The 18,488-nt window shown below is 38.7% G+C and overlaps 1 protein-coding gene across 14 annotated transcripts in view; it reads right to left on the reverse strand.

Moving 5' to 3' along the window:
* The window catches only part of LOC133525741 (apoptosis-stimulating of p53 protein 1), a 197,785-nt gene that overhangs the window by 60,186 nt on the left and 119,111 nt on the right, over positions 1-18,488 (reverse strand). For 12 of the 14 annotated variants that reach the window (XM_061862109.1, XM_061862111.1, XM_061862100.1 and 9 more), the window contains one exon: positions 1,444-1,605. In XM_061862109.1, the coding sequence (XP_061718093.1) occupies positions 1,444-1,605 (162 nt within the window). The remainder of the gene's footprint in view (positions 1-1,443; positions 1,606-18,488) is intronic. The other 2 variants (XM_061862110.1, XM_061862106.1) reach the window with 1 other exon arrangement.

Below are 18,488 nucleotides of genomic sequence, written 5' to 3' on the forward strand. Positions count from 1 at the left end.
TTCATGCGAGTGATCCTATTACCTATGTCAAAGTTAAATACTAAATAGTTTGAGTATTTAGCTTATCATAATCACATTGTAATGTTATGTAATGTCCTGTATTAGTTTTTGTTGTTAAAAATTGTAATTGTATCGCGGCGACATGACTTGTTTCTACGTCTTCTTCCTCCTGCCCTTATCCCAATTTATGTGGGTCGGCACAACATGTTCTTCTCTTCCATTCTCCTCTATCTTTCGTCACCTCAGCACTCTTTCTTTCTCATATCCTCTCTCACACAATCAATCCATCGTTTTTTTGGGTCTACCATCCGCTCTCCGTAAATCAACATTCATTCCTAACATTCTTTTGCCTTAATGGTATTCATCCCTCCTCATTAAATGCCCATACCAGGCTAACCTATCACTCCTTATCTTCTCCGCTACCGGTGCTGCTTTCAAACTTCCCCTTATATACTCATTCTAAATCCGATCCTTTCTCGTTACTCCACACATCCATCTCAACATTCTCATTTCCGCTGCGTGCACTCTTCTTTCATCCGGCACTTTCGTCGCCCAGCATTCTGATCCATACATTACAACAGGTCTCACGATCATCCTGTAGATTTTCCCCTTAAGTTCAAGAGGCATTCGTGGATCGCAAGTTGTTCCAGAGACCTGTCGCCATTTCATCCATCCCGCATTTATTCTATTTTTCACGTCACGGTGGATGTTGCCGTCACTTTGGATCAATGACCCACGGGACCGGAAATCGGAGCAGACTTGTTTCTATGTATTTCTGTGAAATATCATTTAAAGCTAGCTACACGCTACTACAAGCCAGCGATGCGTAGCCAAGCGACATGTCGCCCGTCCTCAGATCATTATAGCCTCTCTCACTCTCACTCGGAATGAACTGCATATGGCGCTACCGTTCTGCAGGCGGGGTCGAAATTATAACACACTGACATGACGCGGTTCCAACTTGTAACTTAATTCAAATTTTAGTAGGTGAAGAAAACTAATATCAGACATAAGATATATGTTATTTAAATCTTCATTCCTAGTTTCATATAATTTCAGCATAACATTGTTATTAAAATGAGAGCGTCACTTCTATTGCACAGAAGCGGCTTATTAGCGGCGAGTTTTTGTGACTCTTAACCCTTTAACGGTTAAGATTTAAAAAATACACAATTCAAGCCTTATCGCTTTCTGAAAAAAAATCTGCATTAGAAAAAATACAAGAGATTATGTTATAATAGGTATTTTTTGCCGTAGGTACAATATAAGTCGTCGTCTCAGCCGAAAGACGTCCACTGCTGGACAAAGGCCTCCCTCAAGGATCTCCCGAACAAACGGTTATTCGCTGCCCTCAACCAACGGTTTCCCGCGATTTTAACCAGATCGTCGGTCCATCTAGTACTAATATAAGTGTGCCCTATAAAATATTAAATGAGACCTAACCGGTAGTGGTAGTACCTGATGCTGCCGCGCCTCCTGCTGCTTCAGGTACCGCAGCCGCTGCTCCTTGGCGCAGAGTAGCTGGTGCTGCGTGTCGATCTGCTGTTGCTGACGCAACGCCATGGCGCGCAGCTCGCCCAGTGTCAACTCCACCCCTTCCCCCAGCTGTGGACAAACAGACGGATACATTATTATGATGGTTGATTCAGCGCTGCTAATTTTAGGGCCCGGACTGGACGCACGCGGTGCGCGGCGAAGTGAGCGAGGCGGTGGGCGGCACGGAAGCGGCCGCCGCTATCGTCCAAAACAGATACATTCGTCTATATATTTTGATTGTGCGCCGTGTGCATCCAGTTCTCGGCCTTATGGTGATTAAAGAACTACACGTGTGTATAGAAAACGATAGAGAGAACAGCAGTTACAGATGTAAATGACCCACAAACAAAACTATTCTGACAAGCGTGACTAAGAAGGTATTAGGCGTACAATTGACCAGAGCAAGCAGCGGTGGTGCGGCAGCACGGTGTGGTAGCAGTGACGTTTGAAATATTTGAACTATGTGAAAGAGATCTGTGCGGAGCCCGTGCGTTTCGGGCTCCTCATATAAGTACAATTTCGCTTTAAAAGCTTTAAGCACGAAGAAGAAGAAATAACCACATATCACATTTTAAACGTGGCGAAAACTCCCCATAGGCAAACTGTCATGTCAAGTCAATATATCCTATTCAAAATTAAATATTAATGATTCTTACTTTTTACGTATGTGCATAAAATAACATAATAATATATAATTTTTAAGGCATTCCACTAGATAAGTACAAACGGAAAACAATGTTAATATACAATATATTGAACCATTATAATACAAGTAGACGACGTGCAGTATTACAAGTAATTGCTTGCACATTGAAGCCAACATTCGCTATTTCAACGATAGTTTATTGAACACGAACATATTGAATATGGCAAGGATTTCAGCGCGGGCTGCACATAGTTACCTGATATCCACGTAAGCTTACAGGCACTGTGTAACTTCCACATCTTAAAGTAAGATTCGTGTGTTGGGTTTTGGAAAAACACAAAAACCTGTTAAAAATCACCAAACCGATTAATCGCCAGAAGCGCTGGTGGCCTAGGGATAAGAGCGTGCGACTTGCAATCCGGAGGTCGCGGGTTCAAACCCCGGCTCGTACCAATGAGTTTTTCGGAACTAATGTACGAAATATCGTTTGATATTTACCAGTCGCTTTTCGGTGAAGGAAACATAGTGAGGAAACCGGACTAATCCCCACAAGGCCTAGGTTTTTCCCTCTGGGTTGGAAGGTCAGATGGCAATCGCTTTCGTAAAAACTAGTGCCTACGCCAAATCTTGGGATTAGTTATCAAGCGGACCCCAGTTTCCCATGAGCCGTGGTAATATAGCCGGGACAACGCGAGGAAGAAGAAACCAATTAATCGCCAAACGCTTTCGTTAAGATTTTTTGTGCCTTTCTTGAAATGATAATATTCTAGAAATAGGTACTTAATATAACATTAGGTAAGAGAGATCCAATATCCATTTGATGCAAAACGTGATGGAAACAAATTGAATTGCTTTTCCACGAACTTCAGCCAAACATTATTATCATAAAAAGAATTTGGTTGTTCGCTTCAATAAAGTCAAAAGCGAACTTTGTCAATTTTCCTCCAGGAGCTGACTTTCCTCAGGGATAAGTTAAGACATATGCGATCGGGATATGAAGGTATAAATAATAGCGCCGTGATCCCGGTGGCACCCAATATCTTTTGCAGAACGCAGTAAAAAAAAATTACCCATTAACAAACTCAAGTTCTGGCATTTATATTTTTAACCACATCGTTACCTGAGTAAGATTTGCTTATTCTGATGCCTATTACTTTATGATTACGTTATATATTTCTTAGATCAATTTGTTGAATTACTGTCTATGAAAGAAAATTATTTAAACCTTGCAAAATGTTTGTAATGAACAAATTCCTCGTTAGACAAGCCACCCATAAACGCAACGTTGTGTCCGTCTATTTCTGAATGGAATCTCGAGCTTGACATAGACCCGAACTAAAACCACAAAGCAACAGATAAGTACATGTTATATAAGGTGCTAACAAATTAGTCACGGATATTTTTACAGCTGATAGTACTCGGTTCTCGGAGTACATTTAAGTATGAAACAGCATTGGTTATGTTATGTTTTTTTGGAGAAAACTAGGAAACAAATTTGCTACGTTAAAACACCCTGTTAATAAGATAATTAAATGAGACCTCTTTAGACATTCTAGAACCTCTTTAAACTATCATTCAAGTGGCCTCTTAAAGTTGATAAATAAAATACTTGGATGTCAGTGTCATGCAATTTGCTGTCTGATTGTGTCGGTTGCAAAGAAATTTAATTAATTTACCATTATGCCTTACCGCTACACACTTAACGAGTACTTAAACATGGTAACATGTTATCGCGACTCAAACTACAGTGCGGCGGGAGCTTCAAGACTTTATGCACAAAGATACAATACGATTGTGAATCCTCAGACTATCTACCGGGCACATCAAAGATTTCATGCCGGAAACCTCATGCCAATAGGTGAAGCCGGTAGGCCTAGGTACCCAGTTCGTCTAGAAGTAGCAATTTTGGATTTTTTTGACCGCCATCCCATGAGCAGTACCCGGGACGCAGCGAATGTATTTAATGTCAGTGACGTCTACGTATGGAAAATTCTAAAACGTGAGGGAAGGCATCCTTACCATTTCACACGTGTTCAAGAACTGCAAGTACAGGATTATGAACCACGTGTATTTTTCAGTCAGTGGCTTATTAGAAACGCAAGACGTAACATACTGTGGACCGACGAATGTACATTTGCGAGGGTAGGATTATTTAATATTCACAATGCACACTTTTGGTCGGAACAGAATCCCCATTTAGCACGTCCTGACCACTTTCAGACTCGCTTCAGCGTTAACGTGTGGGCAGGATTACTTGGCGATTATTTGTTGGGCCCTGTTTTTCTCAACCGCCTCAATGGTAGGACGTATCTTCAATTCCTACAAGAAACCCTACCAGAATTGCTAGACGAAGTACCAGTCGATCTCCGTAGGAGAATGTACTTTCAACATGATGGTGCCCCAGCCCATTACGATCGTAACGTAAGAAGGTATTTAACGGAGCGATTCCAATTACGATGGATTGGCCGGGGTGGGGTTCAAGCAGGTGCAGTGAACTGGCCAGCCCGCTCACCAGATTTAACACCGCTTGATTTCCACGTATGGGGACGAGCCAAAGACTTGGTTTATGGAAACGACGGGCACACAATCAGAACATCAGAAGAATTACAAACACGGATTACCGACGCCTTTGAGGTTATGAAAAGGGAAAGAGAGATCTTAATGCGTGTTAATGAAAATATCCGAAAGCGAGCACTATTGTGCATTGAAAACCATGGTCACCATTTTCAACAATTTTTATAAACAGTTTATGTTAATAAAAGTTTTCTTATGTCCGTGCTTGCTTTTTAAATTACTTAGACTAGTTAATTAGGTAGGTTAGCATTCGTTAAATATCTAACCTAATTATTATTCAATGGGAAAGTTTTTATGGGTAGATGGATGTTTGTTACATCAGGATGAAATTAGGCACAGAGATAGGTTATTAGTATGGAATAGCATACTACTTTTTTCACACTACTTGTTCGCATGGGACAGTTTTTTTTTCCACGCGGGCAGAGCCGTGAGCAGACGCTAGTATTTAATAACCTACAGTTTTCCCGCCGAATCATAATGACATTGAAGGAAAACAACTTTTGACGTGACATGACAGACAATGTTAAACATCTTGACAGGTACATAATAGGGTGATTATTTTACAAAATAATTATAATATCTTTTTTTGTTCGGTAAATGAAAACAAAAAAATGATATACAAAGGTTCCATAATTACAGTTAAAAGTTAATTGTTTTAATGTAATGTATTATCTCTTAAAATATCCGTGACTAATTCGTTAGCACCTTGTATATATATAGTATATCTGCTAATACCTCTGAATGAATGTGCCTCGAAATATGAGTGTCTAAAGGAGATAACTCGAGGCCAGCGGTCAGTCAGTTTATCCGTGGAGAGTGCCGCCGGACGATTGTTCCTGATCCTCATTGTAATTTCACTATATTCCCTCGTAGTTTAGTAAAGACTTTGTTGGATGTTCAGACAGAGTACTCCGTCACTGTCATAAGATCGCGACTTATTTTTAGAAGAAGATGCTCGGCGAAATGAAGGATTACGCGAATCATCGGTTACAATATTGCGAGAAATGTTCAATGTTTCTTGCCCTCTCTGAACTTCAGTATTTCCATTTGGAAGAACACAGATGTATCAACGGAAACTTTTACAATGTGTCTATCAACGCGAAAAGTTATCAGGTAGAATTTACTCTCTCACCTATTTGGCATTCATCAGCGATAACCTAACTCTAAATCAATGCGAAAACTTCAACTATTCAATTTGCGCAACCGGGCAACAAAAGCCAACCAAGATGATACATACAAATGGAATGTCTTATTTCACTCCAACCAGCGGTTCGTATAAAATACTTGGATTTCGGTATTTTCGGTCCTTTTTAGGAGGGCGTATCGGGAGAATTAAGGGCGGCAGCGGTCAGGATTTATTCGTGCCTTGACACTTGTTGATAGCCGCGTCCGGCCAAAGTACCAAGATAAATAATACTGCGTTACTGTCGCACGCGCGGCAATAGAAATGATAATAGCTGTCGTTGATGTATGGAAATTGAAATGGGGCAGCGTGCGTGACTTTTGCCTGGGATTGATTTATTATGATTATGTATAGTTGGCAGGTTTCATACTCCTTTTTCTTTTATGTGAAACTAACAAAACTAGCAGTATATATATCTAGTGTTTCACTGTTCAATGTTTTTGTCTTGTTTTGTTGTATCGTTTTCGTCACGGCGGGCGAAGTGTTCGAAAAATAGGTAAATAGAATTACTCCACACATTGACGTCAATAGAATGACGAGGCTTGTAACAATAGGAAGTAAAAACCATGAATAAAAAAGTGCTTAATGCTTGAATTCTGCGGAACAGTAGAAAATGATTTATTTTCTTTTTAGAGGTATTTCGTTTGCTCATTGAGTTATTCATAAACAGAAACGGGAAAAGGTTCAATGGTATAATAGGACGCTCGAGTAACCGTAGTTGAATAGAGGAATAAATACGCAAATGAATTAAGTCGTACAAATGGCAAATAACGAACATAATTGCAAATTTGCATGCGATGAAAGCATTACACGCAAGAGCGGAATCAAGGGAGTGTTTGAGATGCTGTTTTAGTCATTCATATCTTTATTCAATTTACTAATTCTATAATGCAAGTTGGTTTAGAGCGGAATGAATACGTGCAATGTATCGGTCCCGGAACCAAGACCTCATTTCCCGATTCTGGGCACGACCGGTGCCGGGATTCTCGCTTCTTCCCGGTTCTTTACAAAAAGTAAGTATACAATCTATGTAAACAGTTATGTTTGACTTATATTATCAAAAAATTAAAACAATAACGCATTTTTTGCAGGCATTCTTTTTCGTACTAAACATAGTCTCATATACATACATACACACACTATACACATATACACACATGCCTTATAAAGGCTGATAACAAAAAATGAGATTGATTTTCTATAGACTTATAAACAAAACTATCTACATAAATTAAACAAAAAATGCTGTTAATAAAGTTTCTGCTAGTTTTTCAAACATTTGTTTTTGTTAGAATGGAGTCGAAACAAGGAACTCTGCGAAAACGTGTAGTACAGTTAGCGTCAAAAGTAGCGGATCAAACAAGGTTTCAAAAGTATCTATCATTCTGTAACAGCTTAACAAAATGTGATGGTCCTATATGTAGAACAATTAAGACGGTAAAATATATATTTTTGAAAGTAAGTTTTAGAGATTTATCTATATTTGGAAAAGTTATCCGGAATATCAGATACTTTTGGCGCGTTGTTTCATCCCTTACTATCAATGCTGACTGTACCTACATTTTAAAAATTCTAACTTAAACATGGGGAAAAGGGACACAGTGGGTCATTTTTGTACAGAAAATGTACCAGTTTCTACTATATATAAAATTTTTGCATCCTTGACTATAAATCGCAAAAGATGTAGTGGCTGGCCAGCGAAGATAATAACCAAGGCAAGCCTATATTGACTCCAAAGCGCTTTTAATTATATGAATTCCATTAGCCAATGAGATGCCGCCAAAATTTTTAAGTGTTACCAACCGTACACTTGTCGATCATTAAAAAAGATAGCTGCTAGAAGGTAAGAGCCCTGGAAGACTTATTTCACTTATAAAATGCAAATTGCTAATTGCTAATTTTAATACACTAAAAGTCGACACTTACCACACAATAAATCATTTATGCAAATTAACATATTACTGCATTTGCTATATAAATCAGCCTCTTGCTCTGTTTCTATGCATTTTTGTTTCCCACGGATATTTTTTAATGTTTTTTTACAAGACTTGCATTTAATGTTTTCCATTTTCCACTACAAAATGCAAAAAACAAATGCAGATAATATTATGTGTATAAAGCTGACACGTCATCGTTGATGTACTTCTATCTGTACATGTAATGCCAGTGACTACTTATTGAAGAATCGTTTTTTTTTTTGACATGAAGCACGAACATTTGTGCAAATATTTTTATATGTGTATGTAGTGGGAATTAGTGGCTACTCATGCATATTTTTTTTGGAGGTGTACCTCCGCGAAAAGTAAAAAAAAATATTTTTTATTTTTTGCAATGAAGTTTAAGGACAGGATGCTGGTAAAAAATATGCATTTTGTAGTTTTTTTTATTGTTATCAAATATAATTTTGTTTGGTTCACGTAACTTGAATCGTTTATAAAATATGACACTTTCAATGATACCCTTATTATTTTACGTTATCCTGAATAACTCGCAAACAAAAGAGCCTAACAGTACACTACCAGAAATATCGACAAAATCCGTCGTTGGGGGCACTTCTTGTTCGCTTAGCCTGCTAGACCCTTTGTAAATGAGATGCTAACTTCCCATTTTGGCACACTAGCATCCCAGCCGTTATCCACTCCACAGCCTCAAAATAGCATTTAAATGCAAGTAACATTTCTAGACGATATATAATGAGTTCTAGTTTTTAAACTGTATTTTTTTTTTCATATATGTATGGGACACGAACATCAAAAAAAAATAGGTTTCTTCTAACTAAAGCTAAGTTCGAGTTAAATCCAAGATTTGACAGCCAGCATCTCAGGAGTTCTGGATAGCCAGCTCCTCAGTGCATTAGAATGCACACAGTTCTATCTTCTAGAACGAAATCTTACATAGTTTTGATCGAATATGTCCGAAAATAATCTCTAAATCCAGTAAATACTAAGTTCTGAGTTTCGCATCCCAGCCGATGCACATCTGATACCCAGCATCTCAGCAGTTCTGGGTAGCCCGCTCCCTAGTGCATGCAGCTAGTCGTTTTTAAATGTGAAGGTAACTACGTTTTTGATGGAGAACTGAGCTTACTGCGGACTCTTAAGGCCATTATTGCAAATAAGTAACTTGAACACCAGATGGAACATTCCATACGATTACATTTTATAGTTCGAAGATTACAACAAAATTGCAATCACAAATGTTAGTGGCCGTAAGTGAACTTCTATGTTCACTGCAGAACGATAGACGAACATTTCCATAAACATGAATATTGTATGAACACACAGAACACTAATGATATTTCTGTATCGTATCGTATAAAAATGGAACGTGTTGGATGTTGCTCTCGAATGTGGGCATCGACGTAGCATACATTTTAATAATGCCGGTGTAGTATTCAATGAAACACCACGAGTCCTTGACAACAACTGATTTATTAAAACGTAAGAGGGTACAACCCAAATCTTATAGATACCCACAACATCTCCCCCAAAAGGAATTTCTTAAAAAACTGAACAATTGGTTATGTTGCAATTTAAATTAACCATTGTACATTTACAGCCTAAAATCATTCTACAATCTTATCAATATCTACATAACTTAATCCATATTCCCATGTTTTTTTTTTTTTTTTTACAATTGACCAATTTTCAGGAAACCTTAAGCTATATTTTAGTTAGAAACATGTTCGACATATTTTTTACAGATAGGTCTGAACGACCTGATTCTAACCATTTATCTTTAACTTAATAAGTAAGTATAATTACTAAGGCAATGAATTCAAAGAACAATGAAACTTATATCTACGTATGACAAAACTCACGGTTGTATAAACTAATATAATCCAACAAAACACCTTAAATGTATAAGAGACTGTAAGGTTCAAAATAAGACCGTGCTATCATAATGTTGTTATGATGTTAAAATTGGACAGATTATTTAAAACCTTACGGAGAAGTGCATAAAATAGAGTTATATCGGTTATTCCGACTTAGTAAAAATACATAATATAATAATTAAGTTATGCAGTACGATATATGTATCTAGTAGGTACGTAATGAATATTTTATTTGGATTATGTGTTACATATTTTCTGTCTTAGATTGATTTTCGGCTAATAATTTTGCCTTTCTACGCGTCATTATAATTGTCGGCCCATCGGAAGCATGCGCTTGTTGATTACCTGCCTTATGGGCGTTATCATAAGGCTGGTTTTCGCATGTTCCCAAGTGACCCACATCTTCGCAGGCGTCCTTGAACTCGTCCCCGCAGTCAGCTGATGGCTGCAGCGGCTCGGACTTCGAGGACTCCGGCTCATCACTCACCATACATTTTATCAGGTGACGACGATTGCGTCGGAATTTACCTCCCACCTTATTCTGAACTATGTACGATCGAGGAGTCGCGGCTTTACCCACCACGGTGGCACGAGTCCTAAGTAGTCCTAGTTATGGATTAAGTTTTATTTTTATACCAAAAAGTAATATCGCACTCACCTACGATGGGGATTTCGTTATTGGTATAAGATTCTAAATTAACTTTGACCGGTTGTAACATTTGTTTATTAAACCCTAGTAATAAAAATCTTTCTAAAGAAATAACATTCATGTCTGCACCCGAATCAAGCTTAAATCGCTCGGGTCCCTTCTCACACAACAAGGTTTCAAACCACTGACTTTTCTTTTTATTACATTTCACCATATCCACGTAAAACGGTTCTAACTCGCCTGAACCACTACTATACGAGTCATTCTGTTCAATCTCATACACTTTTTTAACTCCGTTGTCAGTTTGTACAAAGCGAGACTTACACATTCTGGAGAAGTGACCACGATTTCCGCACGCGAAACAAGTAGCGAAAGAGGCTGGGCATTCCCGATTATCACAACGCGTTCCGCCGCAACCCGCGCACTCACGAGGCGGGCCTCGCACGCCGCCGCCGGCGCCGCGCCCGCGCCGCGCTCCGGGCGCCGATGCCCGGCGAGACGGCCGCGCGCTTCCGCCTCCCGTGCGCCTTTTTTCTACGCCATGCACCTGCACTGCACTTGCACACTCGACACTTTTACCTAACTGTTTACCACTCTCTTGTGACACCTCCTCGGCTTGGCACAACTTGATAGCCTTATTCAGATCGAGATCGTCGCATCTCAAAAGCCTATCTCTCACAATGGAATTCCGTATGACGCATACAATGCGATCTTTTATTAGGTCCTCCTGCAAAGAACCAAACTCACAATTTTTGCTCAGGAGACGCAAGGCCGTAACATACGTTTGAATAGACTCGCCATCCTCTTGATTACGAGTAAAAAATCTATATCTCAACAAAGTTATGTTGACCTTCGCTCCAAAGTATTCGTCGTACTTTTTTATAATAGCGTTTACGTCATCCCGGTCCGACTCGCTATCGAAAGTAAACGTTTGAAAAACATCAAAGCCCTCGGGCCCGATGAGGTTGACGAGTAGGCTCGCCTGCACCCCGGCAGACTCGGAACTCACTCCTGATGCTCTCACGAACAGTGTGAATTGTTGCTTCCACCGCTTCCATGCATCGGCACGGGCAACTGGCCCTCCCGCCATGTTGAGTTCTGGTGGTGGTCTCGCGTGCTCCATTGTAGTGAATAAATTTTACACTTACGCACACACCGCAATAAGTAAAACGTTCGTAACTAAAATCTGGCGTTTTTGGTGACTTTAGATACACTTTTTTACGAATATGTACCGAGATAAACCACTACACCGCTGCCACCATGTAGTATTCAATGAAACACCACGAGTCCTTGACAACAACTGATTTATTAAAACGTAAGAGGGTACAATCCAAATCTTATAGATACCCACAACAGCCGGCATGAAATGTTAATGAAATGAAAGGTTTTGCGTGGGTTCGATAACTCGGTACTTTGTTTTGATTCGAATGAAATCCCTTTTATGGATTTAGCTCAAACACATCTTTACATAATCATTTGAACTAAATACGTTTTTAGAAATTCATTCCCTAAGGGGGTTAAAAGGGGATGAAAATTTGTATGGGGATTAAGCTTTATTTTTAGTTACGACCTTGAAAGTTCGTGAAAAGTATTGTATTGAAATAGGAAACAATAATTTCAGCGTTTTTGGAAATTCATCCCCTAAGAGGGTTAACAGGGGATGAATGTTTGTATGGGAAACAAGTATTATTTTAAGCTAGGAACATGAAACTTTGTGAAAAGGCACATTCAGCGTTTTTTTGAAAATTCATCCCATAATAGGGTTAAAAAGGGGTTGAAAGCGTGTTTCGGGAAATAAATCCACGCGGGCGAAGTCGTGGGCAACAGCTAGTTTAAAATAAATATATTCTGTAATTGCACTCTCACTTTTATCAAGTAAGGAAGTACTTGTATTTTTATTTAATTAGCCGTCGGATAGGCTACTGTAGTCTCCCTGGACTATGAAGTGAATAAAAAACGAGCAAGCACCAATTTTATAAGTATTCTATCTCTCCATTAAACTTACCCAGTTTCTTTTTGAAAATTAAATTCAGTACGGTTAATTTACTGTGTTCTGTAGCACAGATTGTAAATGTAGAGGCCTCACTTAATTGTACGAATACTTACCTGCCCGAAAAATTCTCGTTCGCCCAAAAAAGCTAACATTAGTAATTTATTGTTTATCAGAGAAATGAAAACAAAACTACCGTCCAAAAATTGTACACAAATGTATTTCTACATCAATAAATAATTTCAATAATGATTTGCCAATTTACTAAAATCGTTAATTTCTTTGATTTTTCTCAGTAATGAGAATTAGACTGAATTAAAAGAAGTAATCACATTTTTTTGTAAGCGATACTTCATTATATCATTATTTCAAAGAAATATAGAACAATTTCTTGAATTGTAACAAAACGAAATAAAGCGTTATCGTCAATATCCGTAGACTTTAATCGACCGGGATACGGACCGTGATTACCTTTTGTATTGTTTTTGAGCTCCCGATATTTCGCCGCTGTTACATGCATCTTGTTACTTGTACCCGTGAACATGTAACTACGTCGAAATATCGGGAGGTCAAAAACAATATAAAAGGTAATCACGGCCCATATCCCGGTCGATTTAAGTCCAGTGAAACTAACCTTGAATCATTCCAAACTGTTATTGTCAATATCCACGCACTTGATTGATATTTTTCAGTGACCTCTATTATTATATTAAACTAAGGATGACAGCTGGTATAGCTAACAAAAAAATAAGTGAATATTTACTGTATAGTTGTTGTATAGGTAGGTAAGGTAACAGCTCGTCTTTACTCTAAATTAGTTTGCATAAGTTAGTCAGTTGGCAAAACATACAATTCAAGTTGAAACTAATGTTAATCCTGTGACGAAGTGCGGATTAGTTTGCGAATAGTTGGAATAGTTGAGTCGTATGCGCAGGAAGCTGTCCCAATAATCGGTGTTTGAATAAGGTTAAGTACACACATGAATCGCAGTAATCATTAATGAGTGCAAATTTAGGTACATAGGTAAAAATAATTCCGCATGAAGCTTTCAGTAAACTGCAAATGTTGCTAACAAATTTTTTTTTACTGATTTTATTCACAATAACAATATACGTAATGGATATATACAGACGATTACTATAACTAGCTTAAATCTAAAATAGACCTTGAGGCTTTGTACCATGGATGCTGGCGGTATTTCCTCGTTGTATCGCAATACTGATACGTTGCGGGAGGAAGCCGCCAGCTCTTCGGTCACCAGTTAATCAAAAATTGATTATATAATTATCATTAATACAATAGGGTATTTATAGTTATAACCCACCACGTGACGAAGCCATTAAAATGAGTACCGTGAAGAATTCTATACCCCTAATAATGAAAGCAAACGCGCACAAATGACATCCGCACCACAGTACTGGCGGAGATTTTCCAAGCGTCATAATATTTTTTGTACAGCGTGCAACGCCTTCACACGGCTTCAAATAGGGTTATCAATTATCATTTACTGACTAGCAACGCCAAGCATCACGCTTATATTAATCAACCTGAACAGCAAAAGTTATCCATTTTAACAGTTCCGATGATGCAGCGGTATCTAGGTCGTATTTTTATCACCTGTCATGTCATGCGTCACTTTCGCACTTACATACTTGTTAGAACGTGACAGGCATGGTGGCAAATGATAAAGAGCCGACCATCTTAGCCCTACTGAATGTGAAATGTTATAAGTTATGTGAATAAAACGTAAACAGTAAAAACGAAAAACTGAAATTATAAGTATTTTTTTTTAAGTCTTAAGTAGCCTTTTTAGGCTGAATTCTGTCGACAGCAGACGATTAAATAAAGGTTATCACTGACTTAACTTTGTGACCTAGGCGGTTATCATATTGGATGCGATTCGCACGTCGCTGCAATGTTTAAGCGAGACAACGCTATGCGCGTAACGACAACCCGCTCGCACATCGGAGCCACGTGCAAATCGTATCCAGTGTGATAACCGCCTAACTTACTATTTATTAATTTTAGAACATCGATTTTCATGATAATTTTCAGCAACCGTCCTTAAAACTTAGGAGAAAATATATATGTAGGCGTCGTAGTTATTTTATTATTTTTCTCAAAACCATTTTGTGCCAGGAGATCGTAAAAACGAATGTGTAATTTACAATTCTTGGTTTCCCCACATACCCTTTATTTCACAGTAGGGCAAATACGAAAGAATCCAGCCACGTGGCAACCCTAACCGCGACGTCAAAGGCTGGCCCTCGGAATTAATTACTGACGCCGGGTAAATCTCGCCTCTATTCTCTACTTTCTTCTACAGTTGGAAAATACCTTTTCAACGCCTAAGACAGCGTGTCAGCGTATTGAGAATAAATTTAAATAATTAGTAAATTAACAATATAAAATGGTACAAAGGTCCTCTAGATCTAGGTGACAATAAAAAATATTTACAAGTTAAAAGATTTGTCAGGGATAGGTTAGTAATTCAATTGTATACCTACCTATTACAATGTTGTAATTATTTGTGTCATTCATGACTTACACTCATTTAATATCTCTTAATATCTCCTACTCTTATTAGTAAATAACTTTGTTGGGATATTTTCAATGGATACATAATTAAGACACTTAATAAGTCTGTTTATTTGAATTATATTCGTTAAGATATTTTAAAACGGCAATTGTCAAGGTTACAAGGATAATGCCTGCATATATATGTAGCCAGAAATTCAAGACTAGTTGATAAACTTTAGATGCGAAAAATATACATAATAAAAGTACATAGCAAAACAAAATACTGTCAATCCAGTCAGACCAATATAAAAAGCGGAGCAAAGTTCAGAAAGTTGGATAACTGCAATATGCTTAATGAAGACTAATAAAGATGATAAGTTATGGAAGCGCCTACAGTACAATAGAAATTATTAGCAAGACTATTCACTCAGTTCAAGAGAATAGTGCTCAGTATATCTCCCGCTTAGTCCACGAAAGCCAAACTTGATTAATGATTCGCCCGCTCCATAAACGACCGGTTCAACTCCCAAAACGAACCCCAGCTGACAAATCACACTTTGGATACACTGTCTAAATTGTACGTCACGCTACTTTGACACAATTATGACTGCAGTTCGAAATACTCCCCTTTATGTATGATATATTATTTATTATGTATTAATGTTATATTTTAGAGCGTTTTCCGATCCGACATCGGATGTCGGAAGACTTTTGTTTTGGAGAAAGGCAGCTGCTACAGAGTGCCATTAGGCATCATATCTTTTTTGAGTTAAAGTTTTTCATTGGAACAATAAACATTTAATCTCTTTCCTCTCTTGCATATTTGAGCGACACAGGGGCAGATAACGTTTCTCGATTTTTCGTCGTTGCCGTTAGGCCCTCTGGACACGGATATGAAGAATCATCTCGGTAAAGTAAAAAAGCGGCCAAGTGCGAGTCGGACTCGCCCATGAAGGGTTCCGTACCATTTATGACGTATTAAAAAAAACTACTTACTAGATCTCGTTCAAACCAATTTTCGGTGGAAGTTTGCATGGTATTGTATATCATATATTTTTTTTTAGATTTTTCATTCTGTTATTTTAGAAGTTACAGGGGGGGGGGGGGGACACACATTTTTTCACTTTGGATGTGTCTCTCGCGCAAACTATTCAGTTTAGAAAAAAATGATATTAGGAACCTAAATATCATTTTTGAAGACCTATCCATAGATACCCCACACGTATGGATTTGATGAATTTTTTTTTTTTTTTAAATGTTATGACGTATAAAAAAAACTACTTACTAGATCTCGTTCAAACCAATTTTCGGTGGAAGTTTGCATGGTAATGTATATCATATATTTTTTTTAGATTTTTCATTCTGTTATTTTAGAAGTTACAGAGGGGGGGGGGGGGGGGCACAATTTTTTTCACTTTGGAAGTGTCTCTCGCGCAAACTATTCAGTTTAGAAAAAAATTATATTAGAAACCTAAATATCAGTTTTGAAGACCTATCCATAGATACCCCACACGTATGGGTTTGATGAAAAAATTTTTTTTTTTAATTTTATGACGTATTGAAAAAAAAAACTACTGACTAGATCTCGTTCAAACCAATTTTCGGTGGAAGTTTGCATGGCAATGTATATCATATATTTTTTTTAGATTTTTCATTTTGTTATTTTAGAAGTTACGGGGGGGGGGGGGGGGGGGGACACACACATTTTACCACTTTGGAAGTGTCTCTCGGGCAAACTATTCAGCTTAGAAAAAAATGATATTAGAAACCTCAATATCATTTTTAAAGACCTATCCATAGATACCCCACACGTATGGTTTAGATGAAAAAAGAATTTTGAGTTTCAGTTCTAAGTATGGGGAACCCCCAAAATTTATTGTTTTTTTTTTCTATTTTTGTGTAAACATCCTAATGCGGTTCATAGAATACATCTACTTACCAAGTTTGAACAGTATAGCTCTTATAATTTCGGAAAAAAGTGGCGGTGACATAATCGGACAGACAGACATAAGGGTTCCGTTTTTTATATCGTAAATCGTAATGTACAAAATTCTTCGATACCAATATTAATATTTACAATCCATATAATATATAATTAATTAAATCGGTATAAGAGCTACTTATTTTGAGTAAGTTGTTAATTGGAAAATTGGAATGATATACCAATATCAATAAATGGGCTGGTAATTTACCACAGACCCAAAGCTAATATTAAAAGGCCAATTCATGTTGTGCGTGAACTAATGGATGTACGTAGTTAATTATTATTATTATTGTATCTCCTTGGATTTCACGGGCCTATAAATCCCGGTCTTTTGATAGGCTTGCGTGGGGATATAGATCCAACACGTAGAGGCCTCTTGGAGAGCTTTAATTTCATGTAGAACGCCTGCTGGAACCCTTTCACGGGCGCAACAATAACCCATGAACCGGTCGCAACAGGTATTGGGACTATTGTAGTAAAGTGAACAGTATAACGGTCAATGAAATCGCCTGCAGATCTTTATTCCTTCAGCAGGGCCTGAAGGAATAAAGATCTGCAGGCGACTTCATTCTGAAAATGGCAAGCATCGGAGTTAGACGATATTGCTGTTATTAGTTTTAGAATAAAAAAAGATCATAATATATTATTAGAAACCTACTTCGAGTGTTTACATTCCCCACCTCAGCTAGACCGTATCTCTTTCACAGTACCTACTGACAGTACTGACACACCCCGGTGTAGTGAATGTTTGTGAGTAAAAGAACGAACAATGAAACCAAGATCAAGTGCTTGTGGCGAGCTGTTGGGAAGTAACGACCCCACGGACCCGAGTAGGGTAGGGCGGGGGGGGCGCTAGGTCGGGTAACCTCCACGAGGGTCTGGGTCATTCCAATTTCTATTGATCCTCGCTGATCCGTAGTCAAGGGAATGGCTTATGGCTGGTGCGCCCTGGGGGCAACGGTAAGTGATCTCTTGCGTGGGATTGCTTACCGGTGTTGCCAATAACCCGACACCCGGGAATATCCCGGGAGGGGAGGGAAAGGGTGCTCTTGGCGTGTCTCTATGATCTCCTAGGCTATACCGGACAGGGCTACCCATACCGGGCAGGCGAAGAGAGAGTGACGCTACCAGGAGCAAGGGGGGGGGGGGGGGGGGGAGGATGTGAGGAACAGGGGGAGCTCCGAAAGGAGCTCCGAGGGGAGCACTCGCCAGCTTCCCTTGAAACCCGTAACCTGGTGCTTTCTTCAAAGACCACTATCCGTTGGCATGATGGTGGTATGTTGGGAGTTGCTGGGAGGGCTTGCCTTAATTGGCCGGCCCGCGAGAAGGATACTCTATAAAACCCGACAGCGAAGTCGTAAAAACCTGTGCATACCTGGCGACCTGCACAGTACATAGCTGGCGCATTTTACGGAATGGTGCGTCAAACCTTTCGTCCCATACTCGTGGGAACTATATGGCAGATAAACTAAAAAATAAAAACAAAACTCGGACGGAAAACACAAACGACAATGGCAATGGAATGGAGACTGTAAATTTGGCGGTGGAGGTGGGCACCCCGATCGTGCGCA

Source organism: Cydia pomonella, chromosome 15 (assembly GCF_033807575.1).
Source record: "Cydia pomonella isolate Wapato2018A chromosome 15, ilCydPomo1, whole genome shotgun sequence".
NCBI classification, from domain to species: Eukaryota; Metazoa; Arthropoda; class Insecta; order Lepidoptera; family Tortricidae; genus Cydia; species Cydia pomonella.